The 20,304-nt window shown below is 36.5% G+C and overlaps 2 protein-coding genes across 2 annotated transcripts in view; both read left to right on the top strand.

The window, feature by feature from the left end:
• Nucleotides 1-8,833, top strand: part of LOC107583829 (ankyrin repeat and BTB/POZ domain-containing protein BTBD11-B-like) — a 78,460-nt gene extending 69,627 nt beyond the window's left edge. Inside the window, exons 8-18 of the mRNA XM_016270171.1 lie at nucleotides 1,994-2,095; nucleotides 2,417-2,510; nucleotides 2,621-2,756; nucleotides 2,862-3,082; nucleotides 3,933-4,111; nucleotides 5,113-5,218; nucleotides 6,032-6,134; nucleotides 6,313-6,394; nucleotides 6,560-6,628; nucleotides 7,462-7,575; nucleotides 7,678-8,833. Of these exons, the coding sequence (XP_016125657.1) occupies nucleotides 1,994-2,095; nucleotides 2,417-2,510; nucleotides 2,621-2,756; nucleotides 2,862-3,082; nucleotides 3,933-4,111; nucleotides 5,113-5,218; nucleotides 6,032-6,134; nucleotides 6,313-6,394; nucleotides 6,560-6,628; nucleotides 7,462-7,575; nucleotides 7,678-7,887 (1,416 nt within the window). The 3' untranslated portion in view covers nucleotides 7,888-8,833. The remainder of the gene's footprint in view (nucleotides 1-1,993; nucleotides 2,096-2,416; nucleotides 2,511-2,620; nucleotides 2,757-2,861; nucleotides 3,083-3,932; nucleotides 4,112-5,112; nucleotides 5,219-6,031; nucleotides 6,135-6,312; nucleotides 6,395-6,559; nucleotides 6,629-7,461; nucleotides 7,576-7,677) is intronic.
• Nucleotides 8,834-13,472: 4,639 nt separating this feature from the next.
• LOC107583833 (membrane protein MLC1-like) lies at nucleotides 13,473-18,982 on the top strand. The gene is made up of 10 exons (XM_016270175.1): nucleotides 13,473-13,739; nucleotides 15,407-15,651; nucleotides 16,470-16,559; nucleotides 16,649-16,702; nucleotides 17,112-17,213; nucleotides 17,498-17,599; nucleotides 18,149-18,217; nucleotides 18,305-18,421; nucleotides 18,520-18,576; nucleotides 18,758-18,982. Exons 2-10 carry the CDS (start codon nucleotides 15,412-15,414, stop codon nucleotides 18,914-18,916), a joined length of 990 nt encoding a protein of 329 aa, XP_016125661.1. The 5' UTR covers nucleotides 13,473-13,739; nucleotides 15,407-15,411; the 3' UTR covers nucleotides 18,917-18,982.
• The last annotated feature ends 1,322 nt before the right edge of the window (nucleotides 18,983-20,304 follow it).

The following is a 20,304-nucleotide window of genomic DNA, read 5'->3' on the forward strand; positions in this document are numbered from 1 at the left end:
GCAGTACCCTTGCCTCTGATTTCTAACGATCATGCTGGGCGAGCCCCCTCTCTCGTTGAGAGCTGGGTCTGTGTTCCCTCAGCTAGGTAACTTACTGCTGGCAGTTCCAGTATTGGAACATGCTGTAGGTCGAGCTCCCCTCTCGTGTGAGAGCTGGGTGTTTGACCCCTCAGCTAGAGATTTACTGCTAGCCATTCCAGCTTTATGTCTTAGATCGAGTTGGTGACTCTTAAAAATATTGGGTTTGGTATGCACCATTCCATCTATGAGCTGCTTTTCCAGAGTGCCACGAGAGTCCCCTTAGAACGGTATCCTAAAATCCATGTTATGGTAAGTGTGCACGTGAAGGCTTTGTGCACTTTCTAAAATCCACATTGTGGTAAGTTCTCACGCTAGTTCTTTACGTTCTTTTCTAAAATCCTGTATGGTGAGGGCTTCGCGCGGTTGCTTCGTGCCCTTTCTTGAGCTGGTTTAAGCCCTGTTCACCTTGGGCACCACTCCACTTAGGTATCCTAGGATACCTACTTTAACAGGGTGTGGCCACTAGAGGTCTGTTGAGACAGTTCCTTTCAGAGCTTATGCAAGAGGGTCTCGGGGGAAGTCGTGGCCTAATGGTTAGAGAGTCAGACTTGTAACCCAAAGGTTGTGGGTTCGAGTCTCGTATCGGCAGGGATTGTAGGTGGGGGGAGTGAATGTACAGCACTCTCTCCCACCTTCAATACCACGACTGAGGTGCCCTTGAGCAAGGCACCGCACTCCCAACTGCTCCCCGCAGCATAAATGGCTGCCCACTGCTCCGGGTGTGTGTTCACTGCTGTGTGTGTGTTCACTGCTGTGTGTGTGCACTTTGGATGGGTTAAATGCAGAGCACTAATTCCAAGTATGGGTTACCATACTTGGCCACATGTCACATGTGTCACTTCACTTATGTAAGTGAGTAGGGAGTAGGGAACGAGACACTGCGTCCTCTAGGCTACCTGCCATGCTTCGAACGCAAGCTTCAGACGAAGAAGTGAATGACATGTTCTCCCAGCGCCTATTTATACTATAGTCGCACCGGTAGTGACATCATGGGCTGTCGCCGGCCAACGTGTTGTTGGTGTTTTTCAATGTATGCTTCAGACACGGGTCACGACGAGGCAAACTTCTCACAAGAATTTTTTTTTACCATCAAAACGTATGCCAGAAGATAAGGTACCATATTGGGTAAACCTTCAATTTTTAAAAACTTTACAATATGTAAAAATAAATTTGAGTAGAAATGTAAATAAAAAGATATGTACTATATATACAGTGGTGTCCATATTTGATCATTTAAAAAAAATAATTTAATAAAAAAAATTTATTGAAGGTTGCCGGTTAAAACCCAGAAGTGTGTTGTTATTATGTTAACCTTCAGTTTGCCAAATACAAGAAATTTGGTGCTAGTGTTAACATAAATAGAATATAGAAATTGAAATAAAAATACTTAACTTAAATCATTTAATACACTAATTCACACAAATTATATTATCAGCATAATAATTTTAGTTATATGTTGAATTGAAGAGCTACTGTAATTTGTTTTTGTAACTAATGAATTGAAAGTAATATTAGTGTATTTTAGTAGGTTCTTATTATTAACATTTCTTACTATTATCAATGTAGAAAATAGTTGTGCTGCTTAATATTTTTGTGGAAACCGTGATAAACATTTTCAGGATTATTTGATGTATAGAAAGTTGGCAATGTCTTTACTGTCTGTCAGTTTAATGCATACTGAATAAAAGTGTTAATTTCTTCTGACCCCAAACCTTTGAATGGTGTATGCATGTGTGTGTGTGTCACACACACACTGAGCAGGCAGCTCCTATAAAGAGGCAAAAAGGCCAAAGATCCTCTCCTATCTCCATATTTTCAGATGAGCGCAGTGTCTCTGTGCTTTTCCCAGGACAGGGACAAGGTCTCCATCTCTCTCATTTGTGCCCTGCTCTGTCCCCTGTACCTCCCGTAGGTGCCAAACACAGTGCAAAAGTACCCCTCAGTCTTCCCAGAGACCCGGCAGGCCACGCCTCTCACATTCGCCGTACTTCACCAGCACATCCCCGTGGTGCAGGTAGTGACCTCTCTCTCCCACCCGACCTTTCGGCAAGATTTCAAGCCAAACAACTGAGTCAGAATAAAATCCCTGTAGCATATGCATCAGTTTTCTCCTGAAAGCCTTGTCTGCATGAATTGAGGTTCTTGGTGTGCTCTCATTTTATCGTGAAGTCGTACAGCCATTATGATTCATTATGGGTTTGCTCATTTCACTGTCATTGTCTCTAATTCCTCGAATGAATCTTAGCAGGAATTGCTTTCATTAGCTTATTCACTACAGCTGGAGTTCTCCATAATGGAAAACCAAATCTCCTCTCTCTCCTTCCTTTTATCTTAGTTGCTTCTGGACGCTGGAGCTAATGTGGAGGGCTCTCTGCAGGACAGGATGGAGAACTACACTGAGACGCCTTTGCAGTTAGCTGCCGCTGCAGGTAAGAAAGCTCACACTGCAGACCGGACAACAGTGCCACTTCCTTCTCGAATTACTGAATTATAAGCCAGCGAGACCACAAGAGAGGACTCAGCAGTTTGTGTGCTGTAGGGAACTTTGAGCTGGTCAGTTTGCTTTTGGAGAGAGGAGCGGACCCCATGGTTGGAACCATGTACCGCAACGGCATCTCTACTGCACCAAATGGGGACATGAACTCCTACAGTCTGGCTGCAGCACATGGACACAGGTAACACGCACACACACATGCATTAGTCAAATACACACACACACACAGTCTTGTAATTTATTAATACTACTGCAAAATCGTATCATCCTCATCCTCATACTGCAGGAACGTGTTCTGCAAGCTTCTGTCGCAGTCGGAAAAGGGGAAGGCAGATGTTCTGTCTCTACAGGAGATCTTGGCTGAGGGATCAGAGATGGAAGAGAGAAATTCCCTGAAGATGGAAGCAACCCGCACAGGGAAGGCCAAACTCAAAGCTCTGAGAGAGGCGATGTATCACAGCTCTGAACACAGCTATGTCGACATCACCTTGGACATCAGAAGTCTAGGTCAGTGCTGATACTGTATCTAAAATAATAAAATAATGGCATCACAATGAATTTGCATAACATTAAGTTAGAATTAATACAGTGCTAATGCTTACTGTAAGTATAGCTTAATGTATTGAATGGCTTGTTGAATAGAGGTGTGCTGTGGACAATTTTGACATGGCATACAATAAAACTGAAATTTGCATGGAACTGCTATACGTGTGTGTGTGTGTGTGTGTGTGTGTGTTTTTCTCCAGAAATGTATACTTTTATTAAGCAAGGGTGCATTAAATTGACCAAAAGTGACAGTAAAGACATTTATCATATAAAATATTATATATTTAAAATACTAATTATTATTTATAATATTATAAAATTTCAAATAAATTTCTGTTCCAAAGAAATAATGTTTTTGAATTTCCTATTCATCATAAATGCTGTTTTTGAACTTCTTATTCATTGTAAAATCCTGAATAAATGTATCAAGGCTTCGACAAAAATATTAAGCATCACAACTTTTTCTAACATTGATTATAATAAGCGTATCAGAATGATTTCTGAAGGATCATGTGACACTGAAGACTAGAGTATTGGCTGCTGAAAATTAGCTTTGCCATATTCACAGAAATAAATTCCATTTTAAAATATATTAAAATACAAAACAGTTTCTTAAATTGTAATAATATTTCAGAATATTTCTGTTTTACTGTATTTTTGATTGAATAAATGCAGCCTTGGTAAGCATAAGAGATTCTTTCAAAAAACGGTAATGTATACTATTGTGAAAATCTCAAAGGCGACTATCACATAACATTTCTCCTTGTTTAAAAGTAAAACCATGATTGTCATGTGTTTTTGTATATATCAGGGGTGCCCTGGACACTGCACACCTGGCTAGAGTCACTGCGAACTTGTTTCCTGCAGCACCGGCGGCCGCTGATCCAGGGTCTGCTGAAAGAGTTCAGCTCTATTGAAGAGGAGGAGTACACAGAGGAACTCATAACACACGGACTCCCACTCATGTTCCAGATCCTGCGCGCCAGCAAGGTGAATAAAAACACATGCTTAACTCACATGCACAATTGACTCAATATGCTTTCTCTGGGAATCAAACCTCTGATCTTGGTCTTGCTAGTAGTTTTCCTGAGATAATTGATCATACCCATCAGATAATTTCTAGAACATTTCCATGGGTTACTTCTCTCTGAATCCTTAGAATCTAGAACCCTGGGGAACATGTTGCTTCTTTAGAACAGGAAGTGGAGGCAGAAATTCGCATAATTTGAATCGGGCATTCTGTTGACGTCCTCCCACAGCATTATGTAATAGTGAGCTTTGCTTTGAAACCTAGGGTGCTAGAAAGAATCCTTGGACACTGACCATTACATCTGCTTCACACATCCATACCTCCTCCCTCTATAGCAGATCAGACAGTACAAGAACTATAGATAAACATGGATTTCCTTCTATTGGAGCTATAGTAGGTGTATGTGTGAGCGTGTTTGTCAAGGTTGATCTTTGGTGGAGTCAAGGAACCTTACTCTGAGCTCTGCAGAAATCACTGACAGTTTCCACTCCCTGCTCAACCTTCACAAGTAATGTGTCTGCTTGTTAGTACAAAGAGAGAGAGACCAAAAGAAAGAATGGCAGAGAGAGTGGGAGAGAGAGGAAATAGCGGCGCTGTGCTGACAGCAGGTGATTTGTAGAGGCAGAGGCAGGCCAGGCGAGAGAAATGTCAAGTTGATGAGGAACCTCTAACAATCTTTCTGAGAAGCTGATCGTTCGAACTGCAGAGGGAGCAATCTGACAGGGATTTAAGAATCTTCCTGAACTTAGAGTACTCCTATCACCCCTGTAACAAAGTACTGATCCCAAAAAACACCATGCATTGGGACGTCTCAAGAATAGATGGTGCGGTTTTTCTATGCAAGCTCACACATACACATAACCTTAACACACTGAAACACAGGCGCTATAACACCCTCAAGGCAAGTGCTTTGTAATGGAGCTTGATGAGAAGTTACCTGTTACTTTCTCATGGTTTGCAGAATGAAGTGATTAGTCAGCAGCTGGCCGTGATATTTACTCACTGCTACGGGCCGTATCCGATCCCCAAACTTACAGAGATCAAGAGGAAACAGACGTCAAGACTGGGTATGTAGCACGAGATATCAGGTTGCGCCGTGCTCTCTGTAAAATACAAACAAATGCAAGCTTGTCATGACCAACAAAAATTGACATTTTGAATTAAACTGAGCACTCTTTTTGTTAATGAAATGTCAAGTGAAAAATTTCATTTGTGGGTGGTTTTGCCATTAAAGAAATATTTTAAATGCAGGTTGAAGAGAGAGTTCAATCAAAATGAGAATTCTGTCATTATTCACTCACCCTCATGTCTTTCCGAACTGTATGACTGATTCCTTTTGTGGAACACAAAATTCTTAAAGATTGTACTGCAATTAAGTACAGTTTGTTTGAATTAATTAAATTCATTTTTAAAATTCAAATTAAATTCCATCTTTATAATAATTTTGTTCAGTGCTGTTATGGTTAACTAAAACAATTAAGAATATTTTTTGTTAATTGAAGTAAAGCTAAAATAAAATATAAAAAAATAGATTAAAACAAAAAACTATTTAGAAATGTTGTCTTGTAATGAGAAAATTAGTAACGCACATTCTGCAATTTAAAAAAAGGGTGGAGCTTTCTAACTTCAAGGTCATAAGTTACATCAATTATGAGTTACATGAATTTTCATATAAACATTCCAAATAGATCTAGGGATCCTGTAAAGATTTTCAGTGAACAAAGGCTTAAATTTCAGTCTGTTTCTGTTGTTTATCCTCAGAGGGCTTACATATATAATGCATGATCTGCTATAACTACTTTTATGATGCTTTTTCATCCTTGAAAGCTCCATTACCCATTCTTTGTAAATGAAATGCATCTGTGATATGTTTATGTCAGATCCTCATTTTCTAAACAACAAGGAGATGTCAGATGTGAGCTTCCTGGTGGAGGGAAAGCCATTCTACGCTCACAAAGTTTTGCTCTTCACCGCCTCCAACAGGTCAGTTGGTGAATTGCAGCCAACTAAAAAAAAGAGTGTGCCTTGTGTGCTTTTGTTGTTTTAATTACAATACCTTATTAATAACACAGATATGAGGCCCAAGAACAGCTTATTTTCATGTATTATTACTGTATATGGAGTATTATTATTGTTTTAACTTCTCCTTCTTGTACCCAAGGTTTAAATCTCTTCTGGCAAACAGACCAGCTGCTGAGAACACCTGTATTGAAATCAGCCATGTCAAATACAATGTATTTCAGGTACAGTCTGACTGCTCCACTAATGCTCTGAGAAGATACGAGTGTATCTTGCTATTTTTATGCAGCTTTTATTGAGAGGGAAAGGAGACATTGAAATGCATTATTGAGAGGGAAAGGAGACATTGAAATGCATGCATGAAACATTATATTTTGTTTTCCATATAGCTGGTGATGCAGTATCTATACTGTGGTGGAACGGATTCAATTCACATCAGAAACGCTGAGGTTATGGATGTAAGTATTAATAACTCAATTGGAGTCCTTATGTTATACAATCTAGCATAGTTATATTTAAGGCATTTTACAGAGTAAAGGGGTTGAAATCACTAATGCACAGCTATTGCAGCACCAATATAAGACCAGTGTTCAAGTTTTAATTTAATTTGTTGTTATGTCTTTATTTCTATTTTATTAAATATTTTATTTGTATAATGTTGTAGTTTATTACAAAAAATACATTTCCATTCAAAATAAGTGTTTTATGCTAACCAAGGCTGCATTTATTTGATAAGAAATACAGACAAAAACATTAATATTGGGAAATATTATTTCAATTTAAAATAACTGTTTTCTTTTTTAATGTATTCTAAAATGCTATTTATTCCTGTGTTGGCAAAGCTGAATTTTCAGCAACCATTACTCACTTGATTCTTTAGTAATCATTCTGACAGGCTGATTTGATGTTCAATAAATATTTCTTATTATTATCAAGTGTTGAAAACAGTTGAGCTGAATTCTTTTGATGAAGAAAAAGTTCAAAAGATTTATTTGAAATATAAATATTGTTACATTATAAATGTCTTTACTTACTCTAAATTTTAATCAAATTAATGCATTCTTGCTGAATTAAAGATTTTTTTCAGCAAAAAAAATCATAGGTAGTGAAAATAAAATACTGAAATAAAGCACTGAAAATAAACTTAACTACACAAATAATACAATACAAGATTATGTGTTTGATGTTTTTTTTTATTTTTTATTGACATTTATTATTGATTATGAATCTTATATACAATATTAGGCTTACTTGGGTTTTATTTCTTTTGGTCTCAACGTCTCTCTTCCAGCTCCTCTCTGCATCTAAGTTCTTCCAGCTGGAGGCTTTACAGAGACACTGTGAGATCATCTGTGCCAAGAACATCAACACCGAAACTTGTGTGGAGATCTACAACCATGCTAAAGTAACAGGAGTCTATTCATGATGCAGTCTAACATGTTCTCAGATTTAATTTTCCATGCACATTTACATTCTCAGTATTTTCTTTCCTCTCCTTCTCTCTTAGTTCCTGGAGGCACCTGAGCTGTCGACCTACATCGAGGGCTACTTTCTAAAGAACATGGCAGTTCTCATAGAGCTTGAGCCATTTAAACAGTTGCTCTATAACACCCCGGTGGAGAACTGCTGCCCCGTTGTGTTGCATGATCTGGAGAAGACGCTGGCCACACGCATTCGCTCCATTCATCTGTCCTCCTCTAAGGGATCCATCGTCTAAAACTGCCTCCAGACCTCATCAAAGCATGCTGAGATCCCAACACGTGCACTTCCTTCAGGACTCTAGCAGTGCGGTGTAAATGTGTTCATCAGTGGCAGTAGCAATGCACTCGTAGTTCTCCATCTAGGACTGTGGTGATCTCTTCTCAACAGACTTGATCTGTGCTTTAGGTTACAGCCATGAAAGAAACAATGCCATTTTACATTTCCTCTCCAACTTGAATAACACCTGCTGTGACAGATAATGGTTTTATTAGATGCAGTACCTCTACTAACCTTGGAATATTGCAATTCCAGTAACTCATTTTGAAGCAGTATGAAGATATACAGCAGCAAATGTGCTGTGACCCAAAAAAGTGGCACCGTTGAGATCTCTACAGCAAGCAGGTCATGCTTTTTTGGTACTCCATGGTTTAGGGGTACAAGGAGTTAGACCTCTAAAATAGAAAACAACTCAATCATTGTCAGCACTGTTTATAGATGTTACTAAATATGCTTCCTAGATTTGTATTTTCGAGCATTGAGATGATGCTTCACAGTTGTACAGATTATTATCAGTTACCATATGTTTAAAATGTGGGCAGAGAATGTGGCTGCCAGTGTAAATATCTGATGGAAACCTCTCACATGGAGTAGTTTGATCTCCAGCTGTAAGTAGATGTATATAAGATCTCATAATCGTAAGACTTCCATCGAGAACTCGCAGTAATGTATTATAGAAGGGTTCTTGAAGTATTGTTAACTGTTGTAAATGTAGATGAGCATGTAAGTATTTTCATGCTTGGGTTTTGTTGCTGTCGTCTTCTGTGTGTGTGCGGGGGTCTGTTTTGTCTGGGAAAATGAACTATTATCAGCATGGAGTTGCAGAATTGTAGCTGTGAATCCCCTGACTGAAACGTCTGATTCAGAATGTGCCTGCAATATTGTTCTGATGTGCTGTGTCTCTAATGACATTTGTGTAAAGTCACTCGATGACTAAATCAGTGTTCTTTATAAAGATTACTACAAAATACTCACGTTTCCTGTCATTTTTCATAGTCTGGGATTTTTAAATAAGCTGGAGGTCCATAATATTTGATTACTTGTGTTGCAGAACCCAGATTTGACAGTATTTACAGACATCAAGTGGTGACCCAAACCAAACTCTTTATTTCACAAAACAGTCTGAATAGAAAAATTTATAATTTTGTTTTCCAAATGAATATTGAATCGCAATGTTCTAAGCAATCAATAAAATTTAACCATTAAAATTTCATAGGCCTGTTTATTTAAATTAAAGATTTGATCATTAAAATAAAAATATAAGATAGTGTCAAAAAAGTTTCTCCTATAGCTTCATTTTTAAAGTGAATGTGTCTATTTTGTTACTGTAATTTCTTAAATTAGTAAAAAAAAAAAAAAAATTAGTAAATTTTATCTGATTACCTTTTAAGATGCAATAAGCCTGTGTATTTTGTTATTATAATTTGGTAAATCATCATGTATTAAATTAATAAAGGTATAAAATGTCAAAAATATAAAGCAGTTTCTCCTACAACTTTTGAAATGTAATAAACCTATTATAATTTGGTAAATTAATATATAATTTATAAAAAAATCATAAAGATATAAAAAGTCAAAAATACAAAACATTTTCTCATATAGATTTTAAAATGTAACAAACATGTATTTTATTATAATTTAATAAATTAAGAAAGATACAAAATATTAAACTTATCAAGTTCTTCTATACCTTTTGAAATTTAATAAGCCTATTTATGTTGTTACTTTACTTATGACTATGGCTGGTTGTGTTTTATTATTTGCATTTTATATTTTCCCCTCTGCTGTCCACGACCAGAACAGACCTGTGACCCAAAGACTCACCCTCTGAGAACCACTGAGCTTAATTATTGTAATGCTGCTTGCTGAATTTGAATGCTGTTAGCTGATTCAGCAGCTCTGAGATTTCTCTTGCTTTCTGAGAAATCTTTTTTGTAACTTTGGAGTGCAACTCAGCCCTCAAGTTGTTTGTACTGTGTTAAAGAAGATTAAGCAAACCAGACAATGTTTACAGGCACAACAGATGTGAATGAGGGAGTGGGGCAGGGGAGGAGGGAAGCATGAAAAGATGCAATGAAGCCAGGGATATATGAGTCAGAAAAGTGAAAAGAAAGGAAAGAAACAAGAGAAGCATTGTCCTTTTATGTGGGAAGTAGTTGCCCATTGTGAAGGGTCTGGGCTCAGTGGGTTTATGACACAAATTTTGCAGGCTAATGAAGGGGTGACCTGTGAATTCAAGATTTTAGTTGATCCAAAACCCTAGATTTTAAAGGGGTCATATGATGCAATTAAAAAAATTTTCCTTTCTCTTTGGAGTGTTACAAGCTCTTGGTGCATAAAGAAGATCTGTAAAGTTGCAAAGACTAAAGTCTCAAATCCAAAGAGATATTCTTTATAAAAGTTAAGATTCAACAACGCTAAAACGGCTCGTTCTAACACGCCCCCACATGTCTACGTCATGATGTGGGAAGATTTGCATAACGCCGCCCAAATGTTCACGCAAAGAAAGAAGGTGTAACTTTTATTCTCGCTGTAGTATTGTTGTTGCTGCCGCCGCCATGTCGTGAAGGAGCTGTGTGTTTCGTTGTGAAAGCTAAACTACTTTGTTTGGCCTTCCAACTGAGGACGATATCCGCTTCGTCATTCCTAGAGCTGATCCGTGCTGGTCGCTGAGGGAATACATCAACTTTGCGCTGTGGATCGCCAGATCGGCTTTCACCATGGACGAAGCGGATTCCAGCCCGGGGTCGTCACATGTGGTTGCCGCAAGCCTGCCAGCCGCTCCTTCGTCGAATCCGCCGGCCGTGCCGTTCTCAAGCCCGCCCGCTGCTGCTCACTCTAGGCCTCCACCATCCACTCACTCAAGCCCGCCGTGTGTTTCGTTGTGAAAGCGAAACTACTTTGTTTGGCCTTCCAAAAGAAGACACGACTAGAAATCAGTGGTTAAGTTGTATTTACAACACTGTTACAGAACACTTCAACCCAAATATTCAGATGTGTCCGGCGCATTTTATGGAGGACTGTTTCCTGATCCTGGTAGAGTAGACTTATAAAGTAAAAATTGATTTGCCTTAAATGTGTGTCTTTAAATGCATATCCCCAACTAATGTATGTTTCAAGATAGCCAGTACTATTACAGCTGTTTGACATTCTCCCATATTAAAGGGCCACTGGGCGTTTATAGTGTGTGTGCTTAGTGCTTTCCCATCAGGACCCTATGAAGAGATTTGCCTCGTGATTTAGGTGAAAATAAAAAGAAACATCATAGTTTCTCTTTGCTGCTGCTCACAAACTTTAGACTTTTTCTCTTTTCCTCATAAACCCCTAAAATGAGTATTGAAAGCTGAGTTATAGTGAATCAATAATGCATCTGCAGGGATTTCAGTGGCTTGGCATGCCTCGAGTGTGTGTGTGTACGTGTCCACATGAGCGTGTGATCTTTGTGTAGAGCATATTCAGAGGGCAGTGAAGTGTGGTGGCCAGCCAGTGGAAGGGGGCTGTTTAAAAGGTATCCATGGATACTGCCTTTCAAGGACATTTTTGAACAGTAGCATTGATGTGAACGAATACGGCCGTGAGCATTTTTACACATACACTCGCTCTCCTCCTGTTTATCTATTTTATACATATAAGCCAAAATATGGGCATTTATAATTGTGATATGAAATAGATCGGATTCAATCACTTCAAAGATGTGTATGAAAAAATACTTGAATCTTCTGAAATGCTAGGATTAAAGACCCTGTTTATGAACCCACTGGTTGCAAACTTCAGAAGCCCTGGAGGACGTCCCAAATCTCTGGTTTGTTTTTTCCACCCCATAAAACGGAGGCCCAGGTGGGAGGAGTCAAGAGCGAACTGCAGGACTGCACAGCTTAGTTTGAACTTGTTATGCAACGAGAACTGTGTGTGTATCTTGTTTGTTGACACATACACCACCAGTTTAAACCAGTTAAAAGTTTGGGATAATTCATTTTTTTTGTTTATGTTTTTGAAATAAGCTTCTTATGCTCATCAAGGCTCCATTTATTTGATAATTAGTACATTAAATAGAGTAATATTCAGAGATATCATTACAATTTAAAATAACATAATTTAAAATAAGTTCTTTTAAAATATATTTTTGGTAAAAGGTTCTATTGGCCAAGTACAGAACCCCAGGGTTCTATATAGAACCTCAAGGAACCCTTTTTTTTAAGAGTGTAGTTTGAACTTGTTATGCAACGAGAACTGTGTGTGTATCTTGTTTGTTGACATATACACCACCAGTTTAAACCAGTTAAAAGTTTGGGATAATTAATTTTTTTTGTTTATGTTTTTGAAATAAGCTTCTTATGCTCATCAAGGCTCCATTTATTTGATAATTAGTACATTAAATAGAGTAATATTCAGAGATATCATTACAATTTAAAATAACATAATTTAAAATAATTTCTTTTAAAATACAATTCATTCCTGTGATGGCAAAGCTGAATTTTCAGCAGTCATTACTCTTATTCTTCAGAAATCATTCTAATATGCTGATTTGGTAACATTTATTATTATTATCAAAGTTGGACTGCTTAATATTTTTGTGGAAACTGTGATACACTACTATTCAAATGTTTTGGGTAAGTGTGATTAAAAAAAATTAATTAATACTTCAGCATTGATAATATTATTAAGATTCTTTTTTTTTTTTAGTACCAAATCAGCATATTACAACGATTTCTGTAGGATCATGTTACACTGAAGACTAGCGGAAAAGCTCCTGAAAATTCAGCTTTGCCATCACAGCAATAAATTACATTTCAAAATATATTAAAATTGAAAAACTTTCTTTTAAATTGTACTAATATTTCATAATATTACTTATTTTTGAAAATAAGCCCTGATGAGTAGACTTCTTTCAAAAATTCTAAAAATTCTTAATTATTCCAACGTTTGTTTGGAATGCAATCACATGCATGAAGAAAGGAAACGTTTGTGGGTGCTTGATTGTGTGTACATGCAGGGAAAACTCATTCTAGATTGTGTGCATTCTTTCTGTGTGTGTCTGTGTGTATGGCAGCAAGTGTGATTAAAAAAAATTAATTAATACTTCAGCATTGATAATATTATTAAGATTCTTTTTTTTTTTTAGTACCAAATCAGCATATTACAACGATTTCTGTAGGATCATGTTACACTGAAGACTAGCGGAAAAGCTCCTGAAAATTCAGCTTTGCCATCACAGCAATAAATTACATTTCAAAATATATTAAAATTGAAAAACTTTCTTTTAAATTGTACTAATATTTCATAATATTACTTATTTTTGAAAATAAGCCCTGATGAGTAGACTTCTTTCAAAAACTCAAACAATTCTTAATTATTCCAACGTTTGTTTGGAATGCAATCACATGCATGAAGAAAGGAAACGTTTGTGGGTGCTTGATTGTGTGTACATGCAGGGAAAACTCATTCTAGATTGTGTGCATTCTTTCTGTGTGTGTCTGTGTGTATGGCAGTGAGGGCTGTTGATTTATGTGTGAGTTCTCTCATTGAGTTGAACAGAGCTCAGCAGCCCCTGATCTGAGCCCCATCTCTCCGCTCCATTTGCATTCACTGGCTAAAACTGGCTGGCAGGGCAACACTCTCAACTTTCTGTTCCAGGCTTTGAAGCGTTCCAAAACTTTTTAATTGACTTGGAGTGGAGGGGACAGAGAGAGAAAGGAGAGGAACAAGAGGAAGAAGAAAAAGATAAAGTACAACTAAAACCTTAGACTTCCACAGGAACAGGGGAACAGGTGGGCCAAGCTGAAATAAGCGGTGTCTTGAAGCTGGAGGCAGGTGAGTGGGAAGCAGAGATTAAGATAAAGAGGGCTGGAGAGATAAGATGAATGAATGGAGAAAAGGAAGTGAGGCTCAGAATGAAGTTGAGGAGAAAAGGCTGGGGAGGGGTTGATGTGTTTCAAACTTTTTTATGAATCATTGCCTTCATGCATTATCCCCGCACTGCATTCTCTTTATTGCTCTGTGTTCCCGTGGCTGTTTACGTAATACTGTGAAAGTACTCTATATTCATTGTGCGTGTGGGTTTTCAAGAGGGAGCAGTTTGATTGCGTTTTATTTCTTTATTGTTGACCAAAAATATTCTTTTTTTCCTTCCCTGGATGCAGAGATATTGGTAGTTATTAGTGAAATGTAGCACTGAGAGCTCATAGGTCTTGTATGATTGTTTTATCTGTGCAAAGAAGAAAATGGTGTTTTTAGCACACTTTTGTGTTCTTGGAGCACTATCAAGCCCTGCTCTCTTCAAATCGTAAAAATAAAAAAAGCTTGTCATGGAGTGTAAAATGCAGCGGCTTGCGGTTATGTCACTGTAAAGCTATTGTTTTATGGTCCATATGTTTTCTCAGCTGTGCCTAATTAAGGACTTTGGGGGGGGAAAAAGTAGTTTAAAAAATTTAAATTTATTAAATAAAGCAAGATGCTAAAAGTAAATCTGTTCAGTCTGGCACTTTTTATGTTAGCATAATATTGGGGAGAATATAAACTTGTTATTATCATTAGTTAGTTTTGGTAAAACTGCTCTGTTGTTCAAGAAGCCTATAGGGATGATATTAAAATTTCTAACCGATTCCGTTAAGGCAATAATGATATAACAACAACAACAGCAATAATAATAATAATAATAACATATATTTAATAATATATTTTTATTCTATTAGTAAATAATAATACTTATTATTATTAATAGTAGTATTAATCATTATATCAGATTATTATTATATAGAATTTATTATATTGTATTAGATTTTATTTTTGAATTGTAGTACTTCAACTTAATTTTATTTCAGTTAGTTTCTAATATTTAGTTATGTCTTAATATAGTTATATCTCATATTTATATGGCAACAAAACAATGTTTTAGTTGACAATAACAAAAATGTTTAGTGCAAAATAAAACAGTATAATAGCATTTTGTATAAACAAAGTAAAAATAAAATGCTGAAAACTAAAATCGATCATTTTAAATGCTACAGATTAATTGAAGCTGCACATCACAATGTACAGTATAAAAAAATGAGATTTGCTAATAATTGCATTTAACAATGTTATTATATTATTAACTTTTTTAAAGATTAACATTAAGTGACTGTTAGATTTGCATTGATGCATTTGGCAGGCGCTTTTATCCAAAGCAACTTTGCATTGCATTCAAAGTATACATTTGATCAGATCCTCAGTTCGTGCATTCCCTGGGAATACATGAGAAATATTTATCATTGAATGACCTTCAAATGCGCTGAGAAAAGTAACAGGTATAATATGTTGCATTCCATATAAAGGCTTTGGGGAACTGAGGTAAGTTTAAGTGTCATTAAAAGCATCACATAGCAAACTGTCAATAGTATGTAAGCCATACACATTTCCTGCTTCTGTTAATGTTTGCATTCACTACATTTTTTTCTCACTTAGTCAATATATGTAATTTATATGGATTGGATTTCTAGGGGTCATGGATATCAGGATGCAACGAGAAGAGGCATCAGCTCAGGAAGTGTTCAGCTATGCCCAGATGTCCACCCTGGAGCGAAACAGTGGGGTAGGAACGCTGAGTCGGCATCTGGAGCGGGAGAGGTTGGAGAGAGACAGCTACACAGTGGATGTCAGGGCCAGTGACCTGCAGTTGGATCAGCCTGGGCCATTACATCCCTGCTTTAGCTACAGAGTCTGGCTTTACAGCATCGTTATAGGGGTAACAGCTTTGACTCAGCAGATTTTCACTCCTGTTGCTAAGAGACTTTGCTAGAAATGTACTCACTCTCAGGCTATCCAACATGTAGATGAGAATGTTTTTTCATCAGAACAGATTTAGAGAAATTTAGCATTGCATCATTTGCTCCAATGGATCCTCTGCAGTGAATGGGTTCCATCAGAAAGAGAGTTCAAACAGCTGATAAAAACATCACAATAATCCACAAGTAATCCACATGACTGTAGTCCATCAATTAACATCTTATGAAGTGTAAAGCTGCATGTTTGTAACAAACAAATGCAACATTTAAGTGTCTTTAACTACAAACTGTTGCTTCCGGCAACCTTTGTCCATAATATTGCTTTTTCCAGTGAAAAAGTCACATTTTCTGAATCAGGAGAGAAATATGCACAGATCAAGCACATTTATGAGCGAAAACAGTCCAAAACAGTTCTAAACAAATATGTTGGTGGATTTTGAGAGATTATTATGGACTGGTATTTCAGCCAGAAGTTAAAACCCCTTAATGATGGATTTGTTTCTGGCATGCAACGTTAATTGATGGATTCCTTGTGGATTATTGTGATGTTTTTATCAGCTGTTTGAACTTTCATTCTAGTGGCACCCATTCACTGCAGATGATCCATTGGTGAGCAAGTGATACAATGCTACATTTTTTCAAAATCAGTTCTGATGAAGAAACTTAACTAGATATTGGATGGCCAAGATTTTTCATTTTTCATTTTTGGGTCAAATATTCCTTCAACACACTGATTTTCTCAAATGTCTGAGCGTGTTCATTTGTATCTGACCCCCAGAGCAGCTTGCTCATAGTGGCAGCTTTCTCCCTCTACATGGGTAATGTGTTTCCAGATGCAATGGACTACCTGCGTTGTACTGCTGGATCTGTGAGTGTTTGTCCTGAAGGACTCATATGCTTATGAAAGAGGCCACTGGACCGTTTGACACTCGTATATGTTTTGCTTCTGGTTTGTAGAGTATACCAGCTGCAGTGGTGAGCTTCACTATTGCCAAAAATAGACAAGTTGCAGTAAGTGAAAGGATATTTTTTTGTAATATTGTATTACACACACAGCTATTAAGCTGAACAAACCAAGTAATCAAACACTTTCAACTAAAACATTACCTGAGTTTTAAAAATTCTTTAATGGAATAAGTGGTTCTCTAACTTTGTCCAAGACATTATTCGAAAATGTAGTCAAACACTATTAATCAGTCAGGTTTTCAGTTCATAGGGCTATAAATCATAGTGTTTTCTATTTGGTGGTATATATTTAGTGTTGCTAAATGTGTTTAAATGCTGTATAATCACCTTAACAGAGATGTTAAGAACTTATTGTTGTTGAGATGTTGAGAACTGATTTTTTTTTCTTTCTGGCAGATAAATATTTCTTTACTGTTTTACAAATTACAGTGTGTAACCTACATTATGTTTACAGGTCTCTGACTTTCAAATGGTGTATGTGTCGTCCTTTGCTGTGACAACCACGTGTCTGGTGTGGTTCGGTTGTAGACTCGCCATTAGTCCCTCAGCCATCAATGTGAGCCGTCACAACTCTAATACCCCTAAAATGTCTGTCAGGGACCCTAGAAATATGTCCTTCAAAATGAAATGCTTTGGCTCAAGTCTAGTATAATGTATAATATGACAATGGCAAAGCAAAAGTTATTTTAAAGGATCTGGTAGAAGTATGTTTATACGTTTACAGTAGAAGTAAATACACTGCATGGTTACACTTGTAACGATGCTCAAACACTAAACTATAATGTGCATGTAAAACATCTGTACTATTAAAACAGTTACTGCTGTCTTGTCATCCTAAAGATTAACTTTAACCTGCTCCTGCTTATTGTGCTGGAAGTGCTCACGGCCAGTACTGTCATCCTATCAGCACGCTCAGTGGACGACTGCTGCAGTCATGGAAAGGTGTGTGTGTCTGTGTGTGTGTGAGAGTATCTACTCTACCATTTACTGTATGTGTATAGACTGCCTGCATTACAATTATTTTGGCCTGTGTTTACACAAATTGTGTTATCAATCAGGAAATGAATATTATATTAACAAATAATTATCTAGCATCTTTCATAATGAATTTTGTCTGTTTGATGGAAATTGAGATTTCTGAATTGATTCGTATATTTTTGCCTGTAATATCTTGCCTTCATTTTTTAATAATACAATGTGATTAAAAAAAATCTTAATAATGCAAAATGTACTTGTCTTTTTTTAAGCTTTCATTTCTAATTTTTAGATTAGAAGATTTTTTTTATGGTTAAGTTTTTCAGCTAATATTTACATTTTGTTTTATTTTAATTTGCAAAATAATTGCAAAATAATTTTATGCTAACTGTGATGAAGTGTGATATATCTATGACTAACTGAATTTGTCTCTAGCTTATATGAATTACATTTTATATGCTCATGTCTCTCTGCTTTTTCTTTTCCTCGTTGCTATCATTCATCTCATTCCTCCAGCCAGTGTCTGATGGCCCTGTGGTTGTGACCCCAGCTTCGTTCCCCACTCGTCTTCTCAAGGCTTACGCCGTGAGTTGCATTCAAATGAGATTGTGTGTATGCACTGTATATCAGCATGACGGTTACTGTAGATTTGCTGCTCTTTCTCTGGTGCAGGTAATTGAGGTTATATTGGGCATCTCCACTGTATTTGGAGGAGTTATTGCTCTCAATTTGGGTGCTCTCCTCCCAGAGCCATATCTTTCTGTCACTTTCTTCTGGATTCTAGTAGCTGTGAGTTCAGTTTATTATATTAAATATTAGTTCAATTCAGATTATAAATTATTCAGAGTGATTAACTATCATTGTTTGTGTGTGTGATATCTCGGCAGTGTTTCCCCAGTGCCATTGCCAGCCATGTGGTGGCAGAATATCCCAGCAAGAGTCTGGTGAGTCACCATCAGGGTCTCTCCAGCAATAAAGCAGTGTAATCGAATGTCCCTAAAGGACATTCACCATTCTCACTCATTTAGCTGTCTGTCTGCCTTCTCTGTAGAGTGATTCCCTCTAAAGACAGTCTCTTGCCTTCTTTTTTCTCTTTCTTTTCGCCTTTCAATTTGACTGCTGTAGGTGGAAATGCTGATTGCTATAAGTAGTGTGACCTCACCACTGCTTTTCTCAGCTTCTGGATTTTTGTCCAACAGTGTGATTAATTTTATTGAGATTTTTCTGCATGATGTGCCATTAGCAAAGGTGAGTCATTTCTGTGCACCACACCAATCAAATTAAAGTAGTTCCAATATGTCCGATTTTGACCTTTGTGGCTCCTTAAAGGGATCGCTCATCCAAAAATGAAAATTGTTAACTAAAACTAAAACTATTAATGTCAGAAAATTTAAATATCTGATATAAATATGTTGAAGAACAGAAATAAAAACTAATTAAAGCTATATAGAAAAACAAAACTTATAAAAAGGACAAAACCACAAAAATGACTAAAACTCAAATTAAAATGAAAACTGAAAATCTAAAAATAAATGTTAATTCAAAATATTAATAAATACAATAATAGCATATAATAGTACTATTAGGGATGTGCATCTCCAACTGAGGCTGATGCGACTCGCATCTCCATGCATAGCCAACGATACGATACATTAAAGATACATATGAAGCAGCTACCGATGCAGTGCAATCTGATTTCGATTCGATTCAACACAATGTGATTCAATGCAATACAATGCAATGGAAAAAAATATGATGCTATGGAATTCAATATGGTACAGATAGTACTTTCTAATTAATAAAAGTATAGTGCATCTACTAATAATTATATAAAAATAAAACGTTTTTCACTGATGCAAATATGTTAGAAACGATGCATTGCGATACAAATGCCAACTTGTATCCGATGCACACTTGAACTTTTATGCCAATGCGAATCGGTGAATCTTACCATCCCTATATACTATACTGAGCAGAATAATGACACTATTGTCTTTTTGGATCTGCTTTACAGCTGAACTTGTATTTGTTTCATAATTGAAGAACTTTGCAACATTAATCCTGTTCATTTCTTTTCTTTTTTTCAAAGCTATTGTATGGCTTCAGAAGACTTTCATTGTATTGTTTTATATTTTTTGTAGCCATCGTGAGGTGCATGAATTGAATTAGTTTTTAATTCCCTTTTTTAAGTTGTATTAATATTGGTATGTGCTTTTATCTTTTTTTTATTAATTCTATTTAGCGTTAATTTATTTTAGTCATTTTAGTACTTCACCTTGTTCATTTCAGTTAGTTGCCAAGGCAACATTTCTTATTTTCATTTTTCTTTTGAACTTCCTATCCATCAAAGAATCCTGAAAAAAAATTATCTCCGTTTTTAAAGACGAATTAAGCAGCACAACTGTTTTCAACATAGATAATAATAAGAAATGTTTCCTGAGCACTAAATCAGCATATTAGAATCATTTCTGAAGGATCATGTGACACTGAAAAATTCAGCTTTGCCATCGCTGTAAATAAATGAAATTTTTTAATATATTAAATAGAATACCGTTATTTTGGATTGTAATAACATTTCATAATATTGCTGTTTTTACTGTATTTTTAATCAAATGAATACAGCTTTGGTGAGCATGAGAGTTCTTTCAAAAACACTTTTAAAAATCATACTG

This window comes from Sinocyclocheilus grahami, unplaced genomic scaffold (genome assembly GCF_001515645.1).
Source record: "Sinocyclocheilus grahami isolate Dianchi unplaced genomic scaffold, SAMN03320097.WGS_v1.1 scaffold55.1, whole genome shotgun sequence".
Lineage (NCBI taxonomy): Eukaryota > Metazoa > Chordata > Actinopteri > Cypriniformes > Cyprinidae > Sinocyclocheilus > Sinocyclocheilus grahami.